Source organism: Lissotriton helveticus, chromosome 7 (assembly GCF_964261635.1).
Source record: "Lissotriton helveticus chromosome 7, aLisHel1.1, whole genome shotgun sequence".
NCBI classification, from domain to species: Eukaryota; Metazoa; Chordata; class Amphibia; order Caudata; family Salamandridae; genus Lissotriton; species Lissotriton helveticus.
The window spans coordinates 1,956,894,436-1,956,908,890 of record NC_136068.1 but is presented as its reverse complement, the minus strand read 5'-3'; the positions used below and the strand labels follow the sequence as shown (position 1 = coordinate 1,956,908,890).

General features: G+C 52.7%; 1 protein-coding gene across 2 annotated transcripts in view; it reads right to left on the bottom strand.

The window, feature by feature from the left end:
* Positions 1-5,409: 5,409 nt before the first annotated feature.
* CASP2 (caspase 2) overlaps positions 5,410-14,455 on the bottom strand; it is a 182,307-nt gene continuing 173,261 nt past the window's right edge. Inside the window, exon 11 of one of the 2 annotated variants that reach the window (XM_078655848.1) lies at positions 5,410-6,214. In XM_078655848.1, the coding sequence (XP_078511974.1) occupies positions 6,071-6,214 (144 nt within the window). In that variant the 3' untranslated portion in view covers positions 5,410-6,070. The remainder of the gene's footprint in view (positions 6,215-14,455) is intronic. The other variant, XM_078655849.1, reaches the window with a different exon arrangement.

The window sequence follows — 14,455 nt, the reverse complement described above, 5'->3', positions numbered from 1 at the left end:
TGAGTGGGAGATTAGCATGCTGATGGCTGGGGAGGAGTGTACCTGTGTCCTGAATGAGGCTGGGTTTTCCCCTGACAATGCTGGCTCCGCCCCCCTGTGGTGCGTCTAATGACCCAAGCCCTGCCAGTGAATAGAGAGGGTGGTTGAGGTAAACAGAGTACTCAAGAACCAGCTGCGACTGGTTCTGCCCCCACCCTGCCCTCAGACAAAGGACTAAGGTGTATAAAGATGGGGCTGTGTCCCCACACAAACAGTTCTGTTCTCTTCCAGGATCCTGAGGGGGCTGCTGCTGCTGCTGGGCCAGAGGACCGCCACTTGGAGTGCCTCCCTGCCTGGAGGACCAGTGTGCTGGCTCTGGGCCCAGCCTTGCCCCCTACCCCCTGCTTAGAAGAACTTTTGCTGGACCCTTGGTTGTCTCCCCTAGCGCTGGGGAGCGCTTAATTTCCTTATAAGCGTCTGGAAGCGCTGGATTTTTACCTATAGCGCTTGGGAGCGCTTGATCAGCTGTTAGAGCGCTTGGGAGCGCTGCATTTGTGAAAGCCGGTGCCCACCCTGCCTTTGCCCGTTCGTGCGAGGGTGATGTTAGGAGGCGGGGTTCAATCATTCAATTGTTGTAGCTAACAAGTTTCATATGACTGACAACAGCAAGAAATCTCCATTGAACAAAGCTAATTGCACTTAAATGTCCCTGACTAACATTGAACCACAAATTTCCTTAAATGCATGTTGGACTTGGGCCTTGTGGCAGGTTCACCCCTGAACTTTTTGCCTTGAAGTATAGTGATTTCTGGTCTTTGCGCACTTTGACAGGAGTTTGCAGGGGACTGTCAGTGTGCACTGATTGAGTGGTTAGAGGTTCCCACAGGACCTGATTTTGACAAGCTGTTTGATCTTATTCTCAAGGAGCAAGTGCTCAGTTGTTGTTGGCCGGAGTTGCGGCAACACCTGTTGAGGTTGGAGACCTTTGATCCTTGGGAGCTGGCAAAGGAAGCAGACAGATTGGATAGTGCTAGAGGTTCTCTAGAGTCATTAGGGAGTGACTCCAAAAGTAGTGGTTCAGGTATCTTCCAGCCCAGCGTGGTGGAAGAAGCTCAGTGTAGCCCAGCTAGAACCAAGGATAGCGAGGAGGGTGTAGGGGCTCACTGCCTGGCTCAGTGGAGCAGGAGTGAGGGGGAGACCGAGGTTCCCCAGACGCCCGAAGCCCTGCCTCAGGACTTGGATGGTTTCTGTAGGGAACACCAGGTTGGGGACCTAGGCTGTCCTGTTAGTCCATTTGAGGAAGATCTCCCAGTGAGTAGAGGATCTGGAGCGTCTGTAAACAGAGCTCCTGTGGTTCTAGAGGCTGGCAGTACCGCTCTGGTAGGGACGGTACAGGAGTCCAGCGTGACGAGTGATTGGGGGATGAGTTTCCCAGTGGATGCACCAGTGGACCAGGGACTAGCCAGTTGGGCTAGATCTTCTTGGGGGGACCCGGGTGGCGCCACTTCTGGTCTGGGGGATCGTCACGCACTGTCAGGTGGACAGGGGACGGGAGATCTGCGCCAGGCAGACAGTCACACAACATATGTGTCATTTGTTAGCCTCAGGGGGATGGAGTGTAAGTCCCCAGAAGTCCTGGAGTGCCAGGCAAATATTCCGCCAAAGGTTTTAGACCAGAGGTTGGGAGGCCAGGTTCAGGATCAGCCTGACCTGAAGGGGAGGACGACTGTAACCAGTGTCCTGACCGGTTCTTCTTCCAGAGGTACCGCCCCAGTTGGTAGGGAGCAGGAATCTGGAAGGGGGTGCAGAGGGTGGGAGAGCCCACCTCTGACCCCGGTGCAACCTGAGGGGTTAAACCCTGGGTTGGAGTGGCGTTGTAAGGGTACCCCTCGCAGAGGGAGGAGGAACCCTAGAAGAAGAGGTAGGGGGAGGAGAGCCTTCCCTGAGACTCCTGGTCCGCCTGAGGGTGTGGACCCTAGGCTGGAGAACCAGTGGCAGTCTAGTCCTGTCTTGCAGACAGGAAGAGTGGAAAATGGCCGCTATGTGCCAGGGGTTACTACCCCCCGCTCTGCGAATTGGCAAGGACCAGTGGCACCTGGGTGGCCCAGGGCCTGGCCGCGGACAACTCTGGAGTACCAGTGGGGTAGCCCAGTTGGTCCGGGTAGTGGTTCTAGAAGGAATCCCATGGGTTCACCGTGGCGTAGAACCGGAGGGTGTCCCTGCAAATGCGGGCCCGCGTCCTTGTTCTATCGCCCCAAGCAGGGAAGTCCATCACAGTGGTGATTGGCCTACCCTGCGTTTTGGCTGGAGGGGGGTTGTGTTGGACTTGGGCCTTGTGGCAGGTTCACCCCTGAACTTTTTGCCTTGAAGTATAGTGATTTCTGGTCTTTGCGCCCTTTGACACTGTGGCGCAGTGTAAAGTGCGTGCGCTCCTTGAGTGCATGTGGTGAGATAGGCCTGCCCTCCCATAGGAATGCATAGGGAAAGTGTGTGTCCCTGGTAGTTCCTGATGCGTGGGGAGTGCAGGCTCGAGTTTGGTATGTGTGAACTCGTGGGAGTGAATGCTGCGCAACGGTATGTGCGGCTTGTATGTGTCTAGTGGGGAAGGGCCACTTCTAGACATGGCTGTGTGTGTGCAGTGAGGGTGCTGGAGCGTGATTGGCTGGAGCTGGATGGCATGCCAGGCTCCAGGAAGTCTGGATGGGTCTGCCCGGTGGTGAGTGGGAGATTAGCATGCTGATGGCTGGGGAGGAGTGTACCTGTGTCCTGAATGAGGCTGGGTTTTCCCCTGACAATGCTGGCTCCGCCCCCCCTATGGTGCGTCTAATGACCCAAGCCCTGCCAGTGAATAGAGAGGGTGGTTGAGGTAAACAGAGTACTCAAGAACCAGCTGTGACTGGTTCTGCCCCCACCCTGCCCTCAGACAAAGGACTATGGTGTATAAAGATGGGGCTGTGTCCCCACACAAACGGTTCTGTTCTCTTCCAGGATCCTGAGGGGGCTGCTGCTGGGCCAGAGGACCGCCACTTGGAGTGCCTCCCTGCCTGGAGGAACAGTGTGCTGGCTCTGGCCCAGCCTTGCCCCCTACCCCCTACTTAGAAGAACTTTTGCTGGACCCTTGGTTGTCTCCCCTAGCGCTGGGGAGCGCTTCATTTCCTTATAAGCGCCTGGAAGCGCTGGATTTTTACCTATAGCGCTTGGGAGCGCTTGATCAGCTGTTAGAGCGCTTGGGAGCGCTGCATTTGTGAAAGCCGGTGCCCACCCGGCATTTGCCCGTTCATTTGCCGATCTTTTGGCGCTTCCCCACCCCGCATTTTGCGTGGGGAAAGCAGGTGCCACCCTGCGTGTTGCCGCTGGTTCGCGGCTGCCCACACCGCACCTGTTGCCATTATTCTTGCCCCGAGCGAGTGCCCACCTCGCTTTATTGTGTAATCTACGCCGGTGCCCACCCGGCCTTGGCCCTCGAGATTCACCGCCGCAGCCCGGGGTGTTTAGAAACGTTGCCGGGCCGCTGCCTAGTGCGACCCGGAAGTGCCCGCCTCCCTGCTCGGGGCCGCGCTGTCATTGGCGGACACCCGAGGCAGGAAGCCAGGCAAAGCCACAGAAGACGCCCGGACGAGGGCGGGATCGGCAAGTCTCCCTTCCGCTTCCCCCGGTCTGGGGAAGCCTAGGAGCGTGTCAGGAGCAGGCCCCGGAAGTCCCGCCCCCGTAGGACGAGAGGAGAGCCTTGGAGCCCCGTGTGGCCGCCGGTGAAAAGGAGACGACCGGCAGCCTCGCAGAGCGGGTGAGTGGGGCCCGGGGTGGCTTGTGGAAGAGGGGGGCGTCGGGGCACATTGCCGGTGCCCGCCCCCACCCCTGTGTGCTCGCTCCAACCAGTGGGGCATTTCTTTACCTAGAGCCCCGAGAGGCTCTTGGAGGCATAATGGCATCTCGAGTCCCCCGAGAGGGACTCTGATGTCGTGGAGGCTCAGGGTCATTTCTGCTTCACGAGCCCAGAGAGGCTCAAAAGCGCCACCGTTGTTCAGGAGCCCAGAGAGGCTCAAGGGGGCATTTATTGATTTCGAGTCCCCAGAGGGGGGACTCCAACGTTGGTGCCAGTCACTTGTTTAGAGCCCTGAGAGGCTCCCACATGGCCCCATATTGTTCTTTCAGCTGCCCAGCACTTCGTGGGCAGCTGCCACGTTTAGGCCCCATGACACTTTGGACACAGGGCGTCCTAGCCCTAGAGAGGCCAGTTGGCCTAGGGACAGTCACAGGTGGTGACTTAAGTGAGTTTGGCGCAATTGTTCTCTTTCTGCACCTCTGAATGTGTTTTTATGCGTCATGTGCCGTGTTCTTACACCTCTGAATGTATTGTTGATGCATCATGTGTTTTCCTTCCTTACACCTCTGAATGAATGTTATGCATTGCATCATGTGTTATGTGCTTACACCCCTACAGGTATTGTGATACTTAGGTGGTTGTTTTTCTCCTAGTGCAGGTGGTGCTAGTGAGATCCTGGTTACCAGTACTTACTGGTTGTGTGCTCTATTTTTATATTTTGTGCTAAAGTAATTTTACATTCTAAGTGCTATTTTTACTAAGTGTTACTTCTAAAAGTGCCGATTCCTGACAGTGGTCCAGGTGGCCCTGTCTTGTACATATCCCCTGTAAATTCTGCCCGTGCCCCTGGCACATTGTAAAGTGTGTGTTTTATCTAATGTGTTTTGGTGTAATACAAAGGCTATTTTTATATAACCTTGTGTGGAGTTTCCTTTGTGGTGGGCCTTTGGGTGTTGTTGCTGGGGTGAGTGTGCAAATACTTAACTCACATCGCCTCCAAGTTTAGCCTTGCTGCTCGCGCCACGTTACCTAGAGGGTGAGCAGGGGTTATCTTGGCGTGTAACTCCCTTGCCCTGACTTGGGAGTGGTGGTCTCTGACTGACTTTGGCGAAATCCCTGGCCAGCCGGGGATCCCATTTCCAACAATGCATATGTTTAACTCCACTTGAAATGGGTCATTATCATCAAAACTCTTTGAGACGTTTACAAGGATCTGAACCCTCTATGAAAAAGTCAACCCCACATGTCCCTGTGACAGGGAGTTAGTTTCAAGTCCCTAAACCTAGACACAGCAACACCAATCTCTCTCACCAACAGTCCACAAGTACACATCATACACAACAGGGACACATCATACACAACAGGAACACATCATACACAACAGAAACACTGCATGCACAACAGGGACACAGCATGCACAACAGGGACATATCATACACAACAGGGACACAACATACATAACAGAAACACTGCATGCACAACAGGGACACAGCATGCACAACAGGGGCACAGCATGCACAACAGAGATACAGCATACACAGCACAGAAGCAGCTAGGCGCAGACACGAGCAGCACACCTTGGCGGATAAGCAGCAACTCACTCAAAATGAAACTCAATGAAGAATTTATTAAAAAACACAACGGCAGGAATTTTGGATTTCTGTACAAAAATGCATAAACACTGGATAAAAGGAAGATAAAAAGCCCTCCCCCAAAGAACACTGGCCATAAAAATAACAGGAATAGCAAAAAGTGTTTGGATGAAGAAAATACTTCAAATATAAAAATATCAATCTCTGCTTAGTTCTTATGAAATCTTTGGTTTTTAACACAAGGTGTCATGGTGGAATGAAAGAGAGAAAAGGGATGGAACACAGCGGGCCCCACAGGTATTGTTAATAACGGAGATATTTACAGAGAGCCCTCACTACCCCACAATACCTTACAGGCGCGTCAGAGGGCTTGAGTAAGAGAACGGACCCCACGGATGGGCAGTGATGTGAGCTTTGAATCTGGTCAGAAGCCTTGCTCACAGTGGCACAGTGTGAGAGCATGGCTTGCTGCCACCCACTCTCAATACCTCACCCTGCTCTGATACAGGGCAAACTCAGCGTGCAACTGGGCCCTGATGTCTACTGGCCCTCAAAGAAGACCATTCGCCGAAGTCCGAAGTGGCACTGTCAGCAGAGTGTGCCCGATCTGACAGTCAGGCCTCTTCTGTTGGGGCACTCAGGTGGCATGGTTAGCAGAGTGCGCCCCATCTGACAGTCAGGCCTCTTCTGTGGATGTCGGCAGGCCAGGGAAGAGGTAGAGGTCCTTGCATAGGGTGCTGCTGTACTCCGACATCTCCTTGCAGCGGTGGAACTCCGTGCCAGGAGCATAGCCTTCCCTCTCCTTGATCATGCCATTCACCTGTGGAGTGGGGTAGGGAAAGAGGAAGAAGAAGGAAAGAGTCAAGTCTTGGGCAAGATTGATCTGTGTCCTCAAATTCCTACACTGACCAAGAGCTCCAAAGAGGGTAACATAAAACAATAAGCAATGAATGAAGAACGGGAGCTTTAACACAAAGGAATGAGTCTTATGTAAACAGATCTTTAAGGGTGAACTGACCATACTAGCATCTCCACTGACGACTCCGTCTAGAGAGCAGTGTATGAAAGAAGGCTAATCACAATTTGAGGCTGCTACCGACATTTCAGCAAGGAGTGCTGGCCAACACTGCTTCTGAGGTAAGTGTTTAAAAGTGAACTCGCATTGAGCCATACTCAAGACTGAAGTTTGTAAAAGGTGGAAGGATTATGTTACTTAGCTAGTAAGCATCTGCTCGATGCGTGCAGTGCTGTAGATTCATATCCTTTGCATACTCCTGCCATCTAATGTTGAGTCCAGATATGTGCCAGTGGCTTTTCGTGGCATGTAGTGCTGTAGATTCACATGCTCCAACCCTCCTCCCCGGAGCCCTAAATTCGTTGTGGTTCTTGTCCATACTTTCACATGCATGGACATCTCTTTACTGATACTTATACTACATTCTCATCCGCCTGCGGTCAAACAATCTAACAATAGAGTTGATGCCCACGTGCACTATCACCAATAGGAGGAGTAACTTTTCCTCGTTACTCGAAAGACTTCTTTGAAGAAAACACAACTTGCACACATCTGGACCCAACACTAGAAAGCGTATGTATCTAAAGCCAAACATGCCTCGAACATACCTTTATCATCACAATTCGGTTCACTCCAGTATCAGCGCACTAAAGCAATCGGCCAGTCAATGGCACCTCAGTATCTGGTACAGGCAAGTGACTTTTCCACCCACCATTTGTGGCTTGTGGAACACCATGCTCGCCTCAGACTAGGACTTCTACACAACCACTTGGCCAGACAGAACCATAGACTTTGGGCTCAGAATCGTGGCTATTTGGCCATCACGAGTTTCCTTTGGGATAGCAGGAGATACGGACATTTGAATGTAACATTATGTTCTGGCCACCATGGAGGTGTGGACCAGAATCCTCTGCCATCCAGCCCTTCTCTTACAGGGTGTAAAAACCATCTAGTATTGCGCCCTGAATACCAGACCATCAGGGGTTTGAAGGTACCTGAATACGGTGGCATCCAACCCTTATCCCACTGGGTGTAAACGCCTCTAGTATCGCGCCCTGTACACCAGAGGAAAAAATGCTGTCGACCCCTCTCGTACCCTTCCTTGACCAACAGGGATCAAAGGTACCCGACTCCTTTGGCATTCGGCCCTTATCTCACAGGATGTAAACCTCTCTCTCTTGCCCAGAACTCCAGAGGGGTGTATGCTGTCAACCCATCTAGAATCTTTCCTTGACCAATAGGGTACTAGACTCCTCTTGCATTTGGCCCTCACCACCAGAGATTACAAGTTCACTACCCTGATCCCGGGAGGGTGTCAGTACACAACCCCTCTGGCAGCACACTCCGATCATCGAAAGGGTGCAAGTACACAAATTCCATTCCCATTCCAACACCATACAAAAAAAAACTATAGTCAAACACTATCTAAAAATCTTTCCTTTTATATGAAGCTTTCAAACAATGATATAAACTATACAAAGTGTGTGTATGTGTATACATAACATACATATTATATTAATTAAAAAAGGTTATAGGGACATTACAGTTAGGAAGAAGAATTTAAAACACATTAGAAATTCACTGAAAAAACACAAAGGTCACAGGGAAGTTATAGTTAGGTTCTTATTTTACACGACACCATAGAAATTAGGCAATCTGAAAGAGACAATTAGTTATGGATTCCTCATCTCAGAATTACCCCCAGGCATCAGACTGGATACGGAGAATTTTTCGTCAGCCATACCCCTGCGTATCGATAGGTGGCGTCGGTCGACTCCGCGTTCGTCGTTGGTGTCGTGGTCGCCGGGATGACGTTGTGGTATCTACTAAGACACCGCCCTTGCTGACGTCAGTTCTTTCTTTTTTCGTGACAGCCAGCACAGATCCGGAGAGAGCAGTACCTCAAGTCACTTTTTGAGACTTTTGTCAGCGTCTTTTTTCGAGCCCTTCGACTCCCGGTGCATGCAGGGAAGTCCCGTCCTCGAACCGGCCTCAAGGCTTGTGACTCCTGTCACAAACTGATGTCGGTCACGGACCCGCACCTTGTGAGCCTTTGGTGCTTGGGGCGCGACCACGACCCGAAGTCGTACTCCGCCTGCCTGGCCATGAACCCGAAGTCTTTGAGGGAGCAGTTCCGAAAGCTTCTTGACGCCCAGCAGTCAGATCCGCACCGTTCAAGGTCCCGGTCGAGAGGAAGGTCGCAGGACCGGTCGCAGAGTTGTCACCACCATTCTTCATCCAAGTCTTCGGGTAAGTCGAAGCACAAAAGTTCTACCCATCCGTCGGCTGATGCGGCGCGGAAAGCGGAAGGTAGTCGTCCGGCTCCGCCCGCATAGCATGTTTGGTCGACTTCGGCTTTCCCTCCCTTTCCGACCCCTGCCCAGCTTCGCAACTTTTACAAAGCCTTGCATTCCATCTTCAGGCAGTCCAACTCCACCGGAGCGCCCTCGGGCCCCGTGGACTCTGATGGGGGCTCTAGGCCTTCAATGCTGACGGCTTCGGCTCCAGCGCCACAGGGCCCCCAAGGATCCAGGCCGAGATCCGGATAGGCCGGTCGACCTCGGGACACCTCCTCCGGCTCCGAATCTAGTGACGACACCTCCACCGCTTCAGACATCAGTTGTGTCCCCAGCCAACACTGACCCCGGCCTCCTCCTCGATGTAGACGCAGAGCCGGAACGACGTCGGGACAGGCGCCGACCGGTACTTTTGTGCCAGTGTTCTCCTCTGGTGTTCCCTATCGCCTGAGTGGCTCCCAGAGGAGGGTGAGGAAGACTGGGAGGGGTCTGTGGATCCTCTAGCAGACCAGTTGGAAGAACCGGACTGGAGAGAGGAATTGGGCGAGGCCAGTGGTCAGGATACGTCCCCAGATCTTGGCATGCTTTCTCCCCCTACCGTGGCAACGGAGGTGAATGCATCTTACGCAGTGGTGTTACAACTTCGAGCTTCCTACAGTGGCAGTCAGGTCTAAACTCCTGACCGAGGTGCTTCAGTCGGCAGCGGTCTCTTCGGACCCCTGCTGCCGTTTAATGAGGCCCTCAAGGCCATCCTTTTGGGCACCTGGTCCAAGCCCAACACAGGGGCTCCTGTGGATAGGATGATTGCCTGATGTCCCCTTTTCTTCTCATAACACCCCACCATTGAGAGCTTGGTGGTTCAAGCCTCGACTTCCAAGGGCGCATTCACTAATGCACCACCTGATAGGGAATCCAAGAAGCTGGATCACCTTGAGAAGAAGATGTTTTCTTCCTCCAGCTTAGGACTGCGGTCGGTGAACACCTCATGTCTCTTGGGCTGATACTCCCACTCAGTGTGGGGCACAGTTGCGCAGGTGCTGCCACAGTGCCCGGAGGAGGCCCGGGCTCTCCCGTGCTGTTGCCGAAGGGAGAGTCGCAGCGAAGTTCACCCTCGGGTGTGGACTGCACACCGCCGACTCACTAGGCAGGACGATTTCCACGTCAGTAGCACTGGTTAAGGTCCACTGGATTGTCAAGCGCCAAGAAACCAATGGTGATAGAGCGCGTTACAAATGTTTTTAATAATAATAATAATAATAATTGTCGGGTGATGTCCAAGCAACACTTTTGGACATGCCCTTTGATGACCCTCGCCTTCTTGGCGATAAGGCAGACAACGCGCTCGAGCGCTTTAAGGATTCTAGGGCTACGACCAGATACTTCGGCCTCGATTCTACCTTCAGCCCAGCCTGCTTATCGCCCCTTTCGTGGCTACTGAAGGGGTGCCCCACCACGTTCCGCCCAAAGCCACAGGCCTGCGCAAGCTGTCCAACCTCTGCGTGGCCGGGGACGTGGATCCCACAGCCGTGGGTGGGGGGCGAGCGGGCGGACCAGTCCACCAGCGCCCCCTCTGCTGCAGCCTCCAAGCCCTCCTCGTCCGACCTTTCAGGCCCATCCATTGCCAGTGGGCGGCAGGATTCGCCATAACCTCTCCACTGGCTCAACATCATGTCAGACAGGTGGGCTTTGCAAATAGTCCAAAGGGGCTACTCCCTCCCCGTCGAGACTACCCCTCCATCCATGCCACCTCGATTCCACTGCATGTCGGAGGATCACCTGGCCCTTCTCCAACAGGAAGTTACGGCTCTCTTGGCCAAGGTAGCCATCGATCAAGTTCCTGCCCCAGATGTAGGTCGTGGTTGTTAGTCCCACTTATTTCTAGTGTCCAAGAAGGACAAGGGCCTGCATCCTATCTTGGATCTCAGGAACATCAACGGCTTCCTCCGGAAAAGTTAAAGCTTTTGACACTGGCTCAGGTCCTGTCTGCTCTCGACCCAGGATGGGAGCATTGGACTTGCAGGACGCTTATTTTCACATTCCGGTCCTGCCGGCCCACCGGCATTACCTGCAGTTTACGGTAGGCTACGAGCACTTTCAGTTTACCGTGCTCTCCTGTGGCCTTACCAGCGCCCCTCGGGTGTTCACGAAAGTGATGGGGGTGGTCGCAGCTCATCTGCGCAGATCAGGGGTTCCAGTCTTTCCCTATTTCGAAGACTGGCCGTTAAAGGCGGGCTCACCCCAGGCTGTTGTCTCCCACCCCCAGACTACGGCTGACCTTTTGCATGCATTCACTGGGGTTCACCATCAATGATCCGAAGTCACACCCGATTCCCTGTCAGAAGCTCCTCTTCATCGAAATGGTTCTGGACACAGCACAGTTTCGGGCGTATCCTCCCGAGCAGCGATTGCGGGATATTCGGGCTATGATTCTGATCTTTCAGCCTCTATCCCGGGTTCCGGTCAGAATGACCCTGAGGCTACTGGGCCTCATGGCCTCCTGCTGGTGGACTATGCCAGGTGGCATATGCGGGCTCTGCAGTGGGACCTGAAGTTCTAGTGGGCACAGCATCAGGGGAATCTTTCCGATTGCATCCAGATCTCGGAGGGCACTGCACGCCAATTGCAGGTGGCGGCTAACAAACCAGGATTGAGTCCATGGCAGATCCCTCTCCCTTCCCTAACCAGAGTTCACAGTGGTGACAGATGCATCACTGCTGGGGTGGGCAGCCACATGGGAGAGGCGGAGATCAGAGGCCTCTGGTCTCCGGTGGAGTCCGGACTCCACATCAACCTTCTGGAGCTTCAGGCGATTAGTCTTGCACTAAAGGCACTGCTTCCCTGTGGAAGAGTAGTGCAGGTGTTCACGGACAACACCCCCACCATGTAGTACTGCAACAAACAGGGCGGTGTGGGGTCGTGGACCCTATGTCTAGAGGCTCTTCGCCTTTGGACATGGCTGGAACATCAGGACATATCCATGGTGGTTCAAACCAGGCAGGTTCACTGAACACCAGGGTGGATGAACTCAGCCGAAGGTGCATGATGGACCACAAATGGCGTCGTGACTCAGAGGTGGTACAAGGTCTCTTTCAGCAGTGGGAAGAGCCTTGGTTAGATCTATTCGCCACCAAAGAGAATGGCAATGTCAGCAGTTCTGCGCATTGGAATTTCTAAGGCAGCACTCGCAAGGCGATGCTTTTCGTCTCAAGTGGAGTTGCGGTCTTCTATACGCCTTTCCAACTATACCACTTCTGCCCAGAGTGCTGAAGAAGATAAAGCGCGACCGGGCCCAAGTCATTCTTGTGGCTCCGGATTGGGTACGAAGAGTCTGGTATCCCGAGCTAAATTCTCCATATATTAGCTGCTTGAGCAGCTACCCTTTTCCCAGAAGCTTCTAATATTTTAGTCTCCTTGTCTGGAGGAGGAGCATCACCAGTAGTTTGTGAGTTGGCACGCTTACGAGCATTTGATACCACCAAAGAGTCCAATGGCAGCTGTCCCTTAATGTATGTAGGGTCCACAGGCGCCGGTCTGTATTTTCTTTCAATTCTGGGGTTAACAACCCTTGCTCTTGTGTTTTCTTTGAAAATGTATCCTGCGTGTTTAAGAACACGTTTCAACATTGGCAATGTTTTAACCGATTTCTCTGAAGTGGAGAAAGTGTCAAACAAGAAGTCCTCTTCAATTGGGTCAGCATGCATTTCCACATCATGATTCTGTGCTGCCCTTTCTATTAACGCGTTAAACGCAGCCGTATCTTCTGTTGGCGAAGGTTTGACAGGATAAGAGGGAGTATCAGGAATAGTCTGTGACTCACCCGGGTCAATAGTGTCTGTCTAGGCTTGAGTCTGGTCATCCTGATCAGTATCGGCAGGGTAACTATATTGTTCATTATAGTCATACCCCATATCCTCATTAGTGCGTGTGGGTGAGTATGCAGAAATGTTCTGGCCATGGTACCTTACAGTCTCAAAAAGGACAGGCGATGTAGAAGAATCCCTTTTCTTTTTGAGTGGAATTTTATATGATTCCAGATGATTGTCCGACCTGATCTTCCTTTGATAAATAGTAAGTCTGCCAGTTTCGGAGTCGATATGTAGCTTCGACTGCTCATCATAGGAGGGCTCTTGGTACACAACGTCCTCTTCCAGGGGAAGACTCCTTTTTCCCATTGACACCTTCTTGGGTGTTTCGACCCAGGTTTTCGGATCGAGCGCCTTAGGGCGTGCAGTCGGGGGCAGACCGAATTTTATCGGTGTTATAGTGTCTTTAGACAGACTGACCTTCTTCGGGCCAGCGTCGATAGAGGTCCGACCGACTGCGCCCTTTCGTCAATATGCTTTTGGCCCTGCGTCGACTTCGGTGCTTGTTGCGTTGGAGGCACGCTCTTTTGCCTCGATTCAACATGCTCCTTCGAGGCGCCTTTGGGTTTCGGCTCGAGGGCTTTGACGAGCTGTGGCCTGTCGGCTCGCTGCTTCGGATCGAGAACCTTCCGAGACTCGAGTCCCTTGTTTGTGTCGCTGTCCGTCGACGTCGACCTCGTCGGTTCAACGTGCTTGACTTTAGTGATGGACTTTAGCGCACCGATCTTCGGCTCGACGCCCTTTATTTTTGACCTCGCAGGGTCGTCGACACTCTTTTTCTTCGTCGAATCCGATGTGCTCGAATTCTTCGATCCGAAGACTGTCTTCAGCAGTTTCGGTTTCGTTTTTGACTCTATGGCTTTCGTTTTCACTTTCAGTAGTTCGACCGATGGCGCGTGTGATATATTCTTAGCCGGGCCGAGACGCGGGGCTATAGAATGTTCGTCATGATCTTGGCTAAGGCCTTCTGGCGATGCCTCGACCTGAGCCCTTGGAAGTCTTTCAGTGTCCGTTCCGGGCCCCGTACCCACTGTTGGGCCTGGTTCATCGCTTGAGTCGTCATCGACGGCTCCGATGGGGGATACGTCGTCCCTTACCTCGACGACGTTTTCATTCTTTTCGTAGACTTCGTCGTCTTCATAATAGTTGGAGTCAGGCTCCGAACCGGGATCCGACTGCTCGACACCCTCGACGACCTCATCGTCTTCCTCATCGAAGATATTCACCGGGTCGGGCGCTGGCTTCGTCATCGTTTGCCTCGCTGCACGTCGGAGCCTAAGCGTCTTCTTTGACCTGAATCGAGCACAAGCTAGACAGTTGTCCTCATTGTGCTCTGGTGATAAGCACTTGTTGCACACCGGGTGTACATCGATGTGCAGGGAACTTAGAGTTACAAAGGGGGCATCGATTGAACGGGCTCCATTCCATCGACGATCGGGCCTCTCGTGTCGAAAAGGCCACGCGGCTCTCTTCGACGTCCTGTTCGAAAAGAACTGGAACAAGAACTCGGCACCGATCGAAATAACAATACCGACGACCCCGAAGGCCTTTTGGCCTTTAGAAAAGTTTCCGAACTGGAGTAAAGAAAAGTACATCCGAACCCAATGGCGGAAAAAAACAATCTGAGGATGGAGAGGATGCCCATGCGCACTGTAGTCCAGGGGAGGAGCCACCTATCTCGTGATACTTCGAAGACTCTTCCAGGACAACAATGTGCAATCATCCGGACCCAACACTAGGCGGCGATCTATGCACAAGATATGAATTCAACAGCCCACATGCCTCGAACACTTCATTTCTCTTCATAGGAACCTATTGACTGTTTTTCGATGAAAAATGTTGCTAGTGTGGAGTTGTTTTGTATGGAAACCTGTACAATAACAATT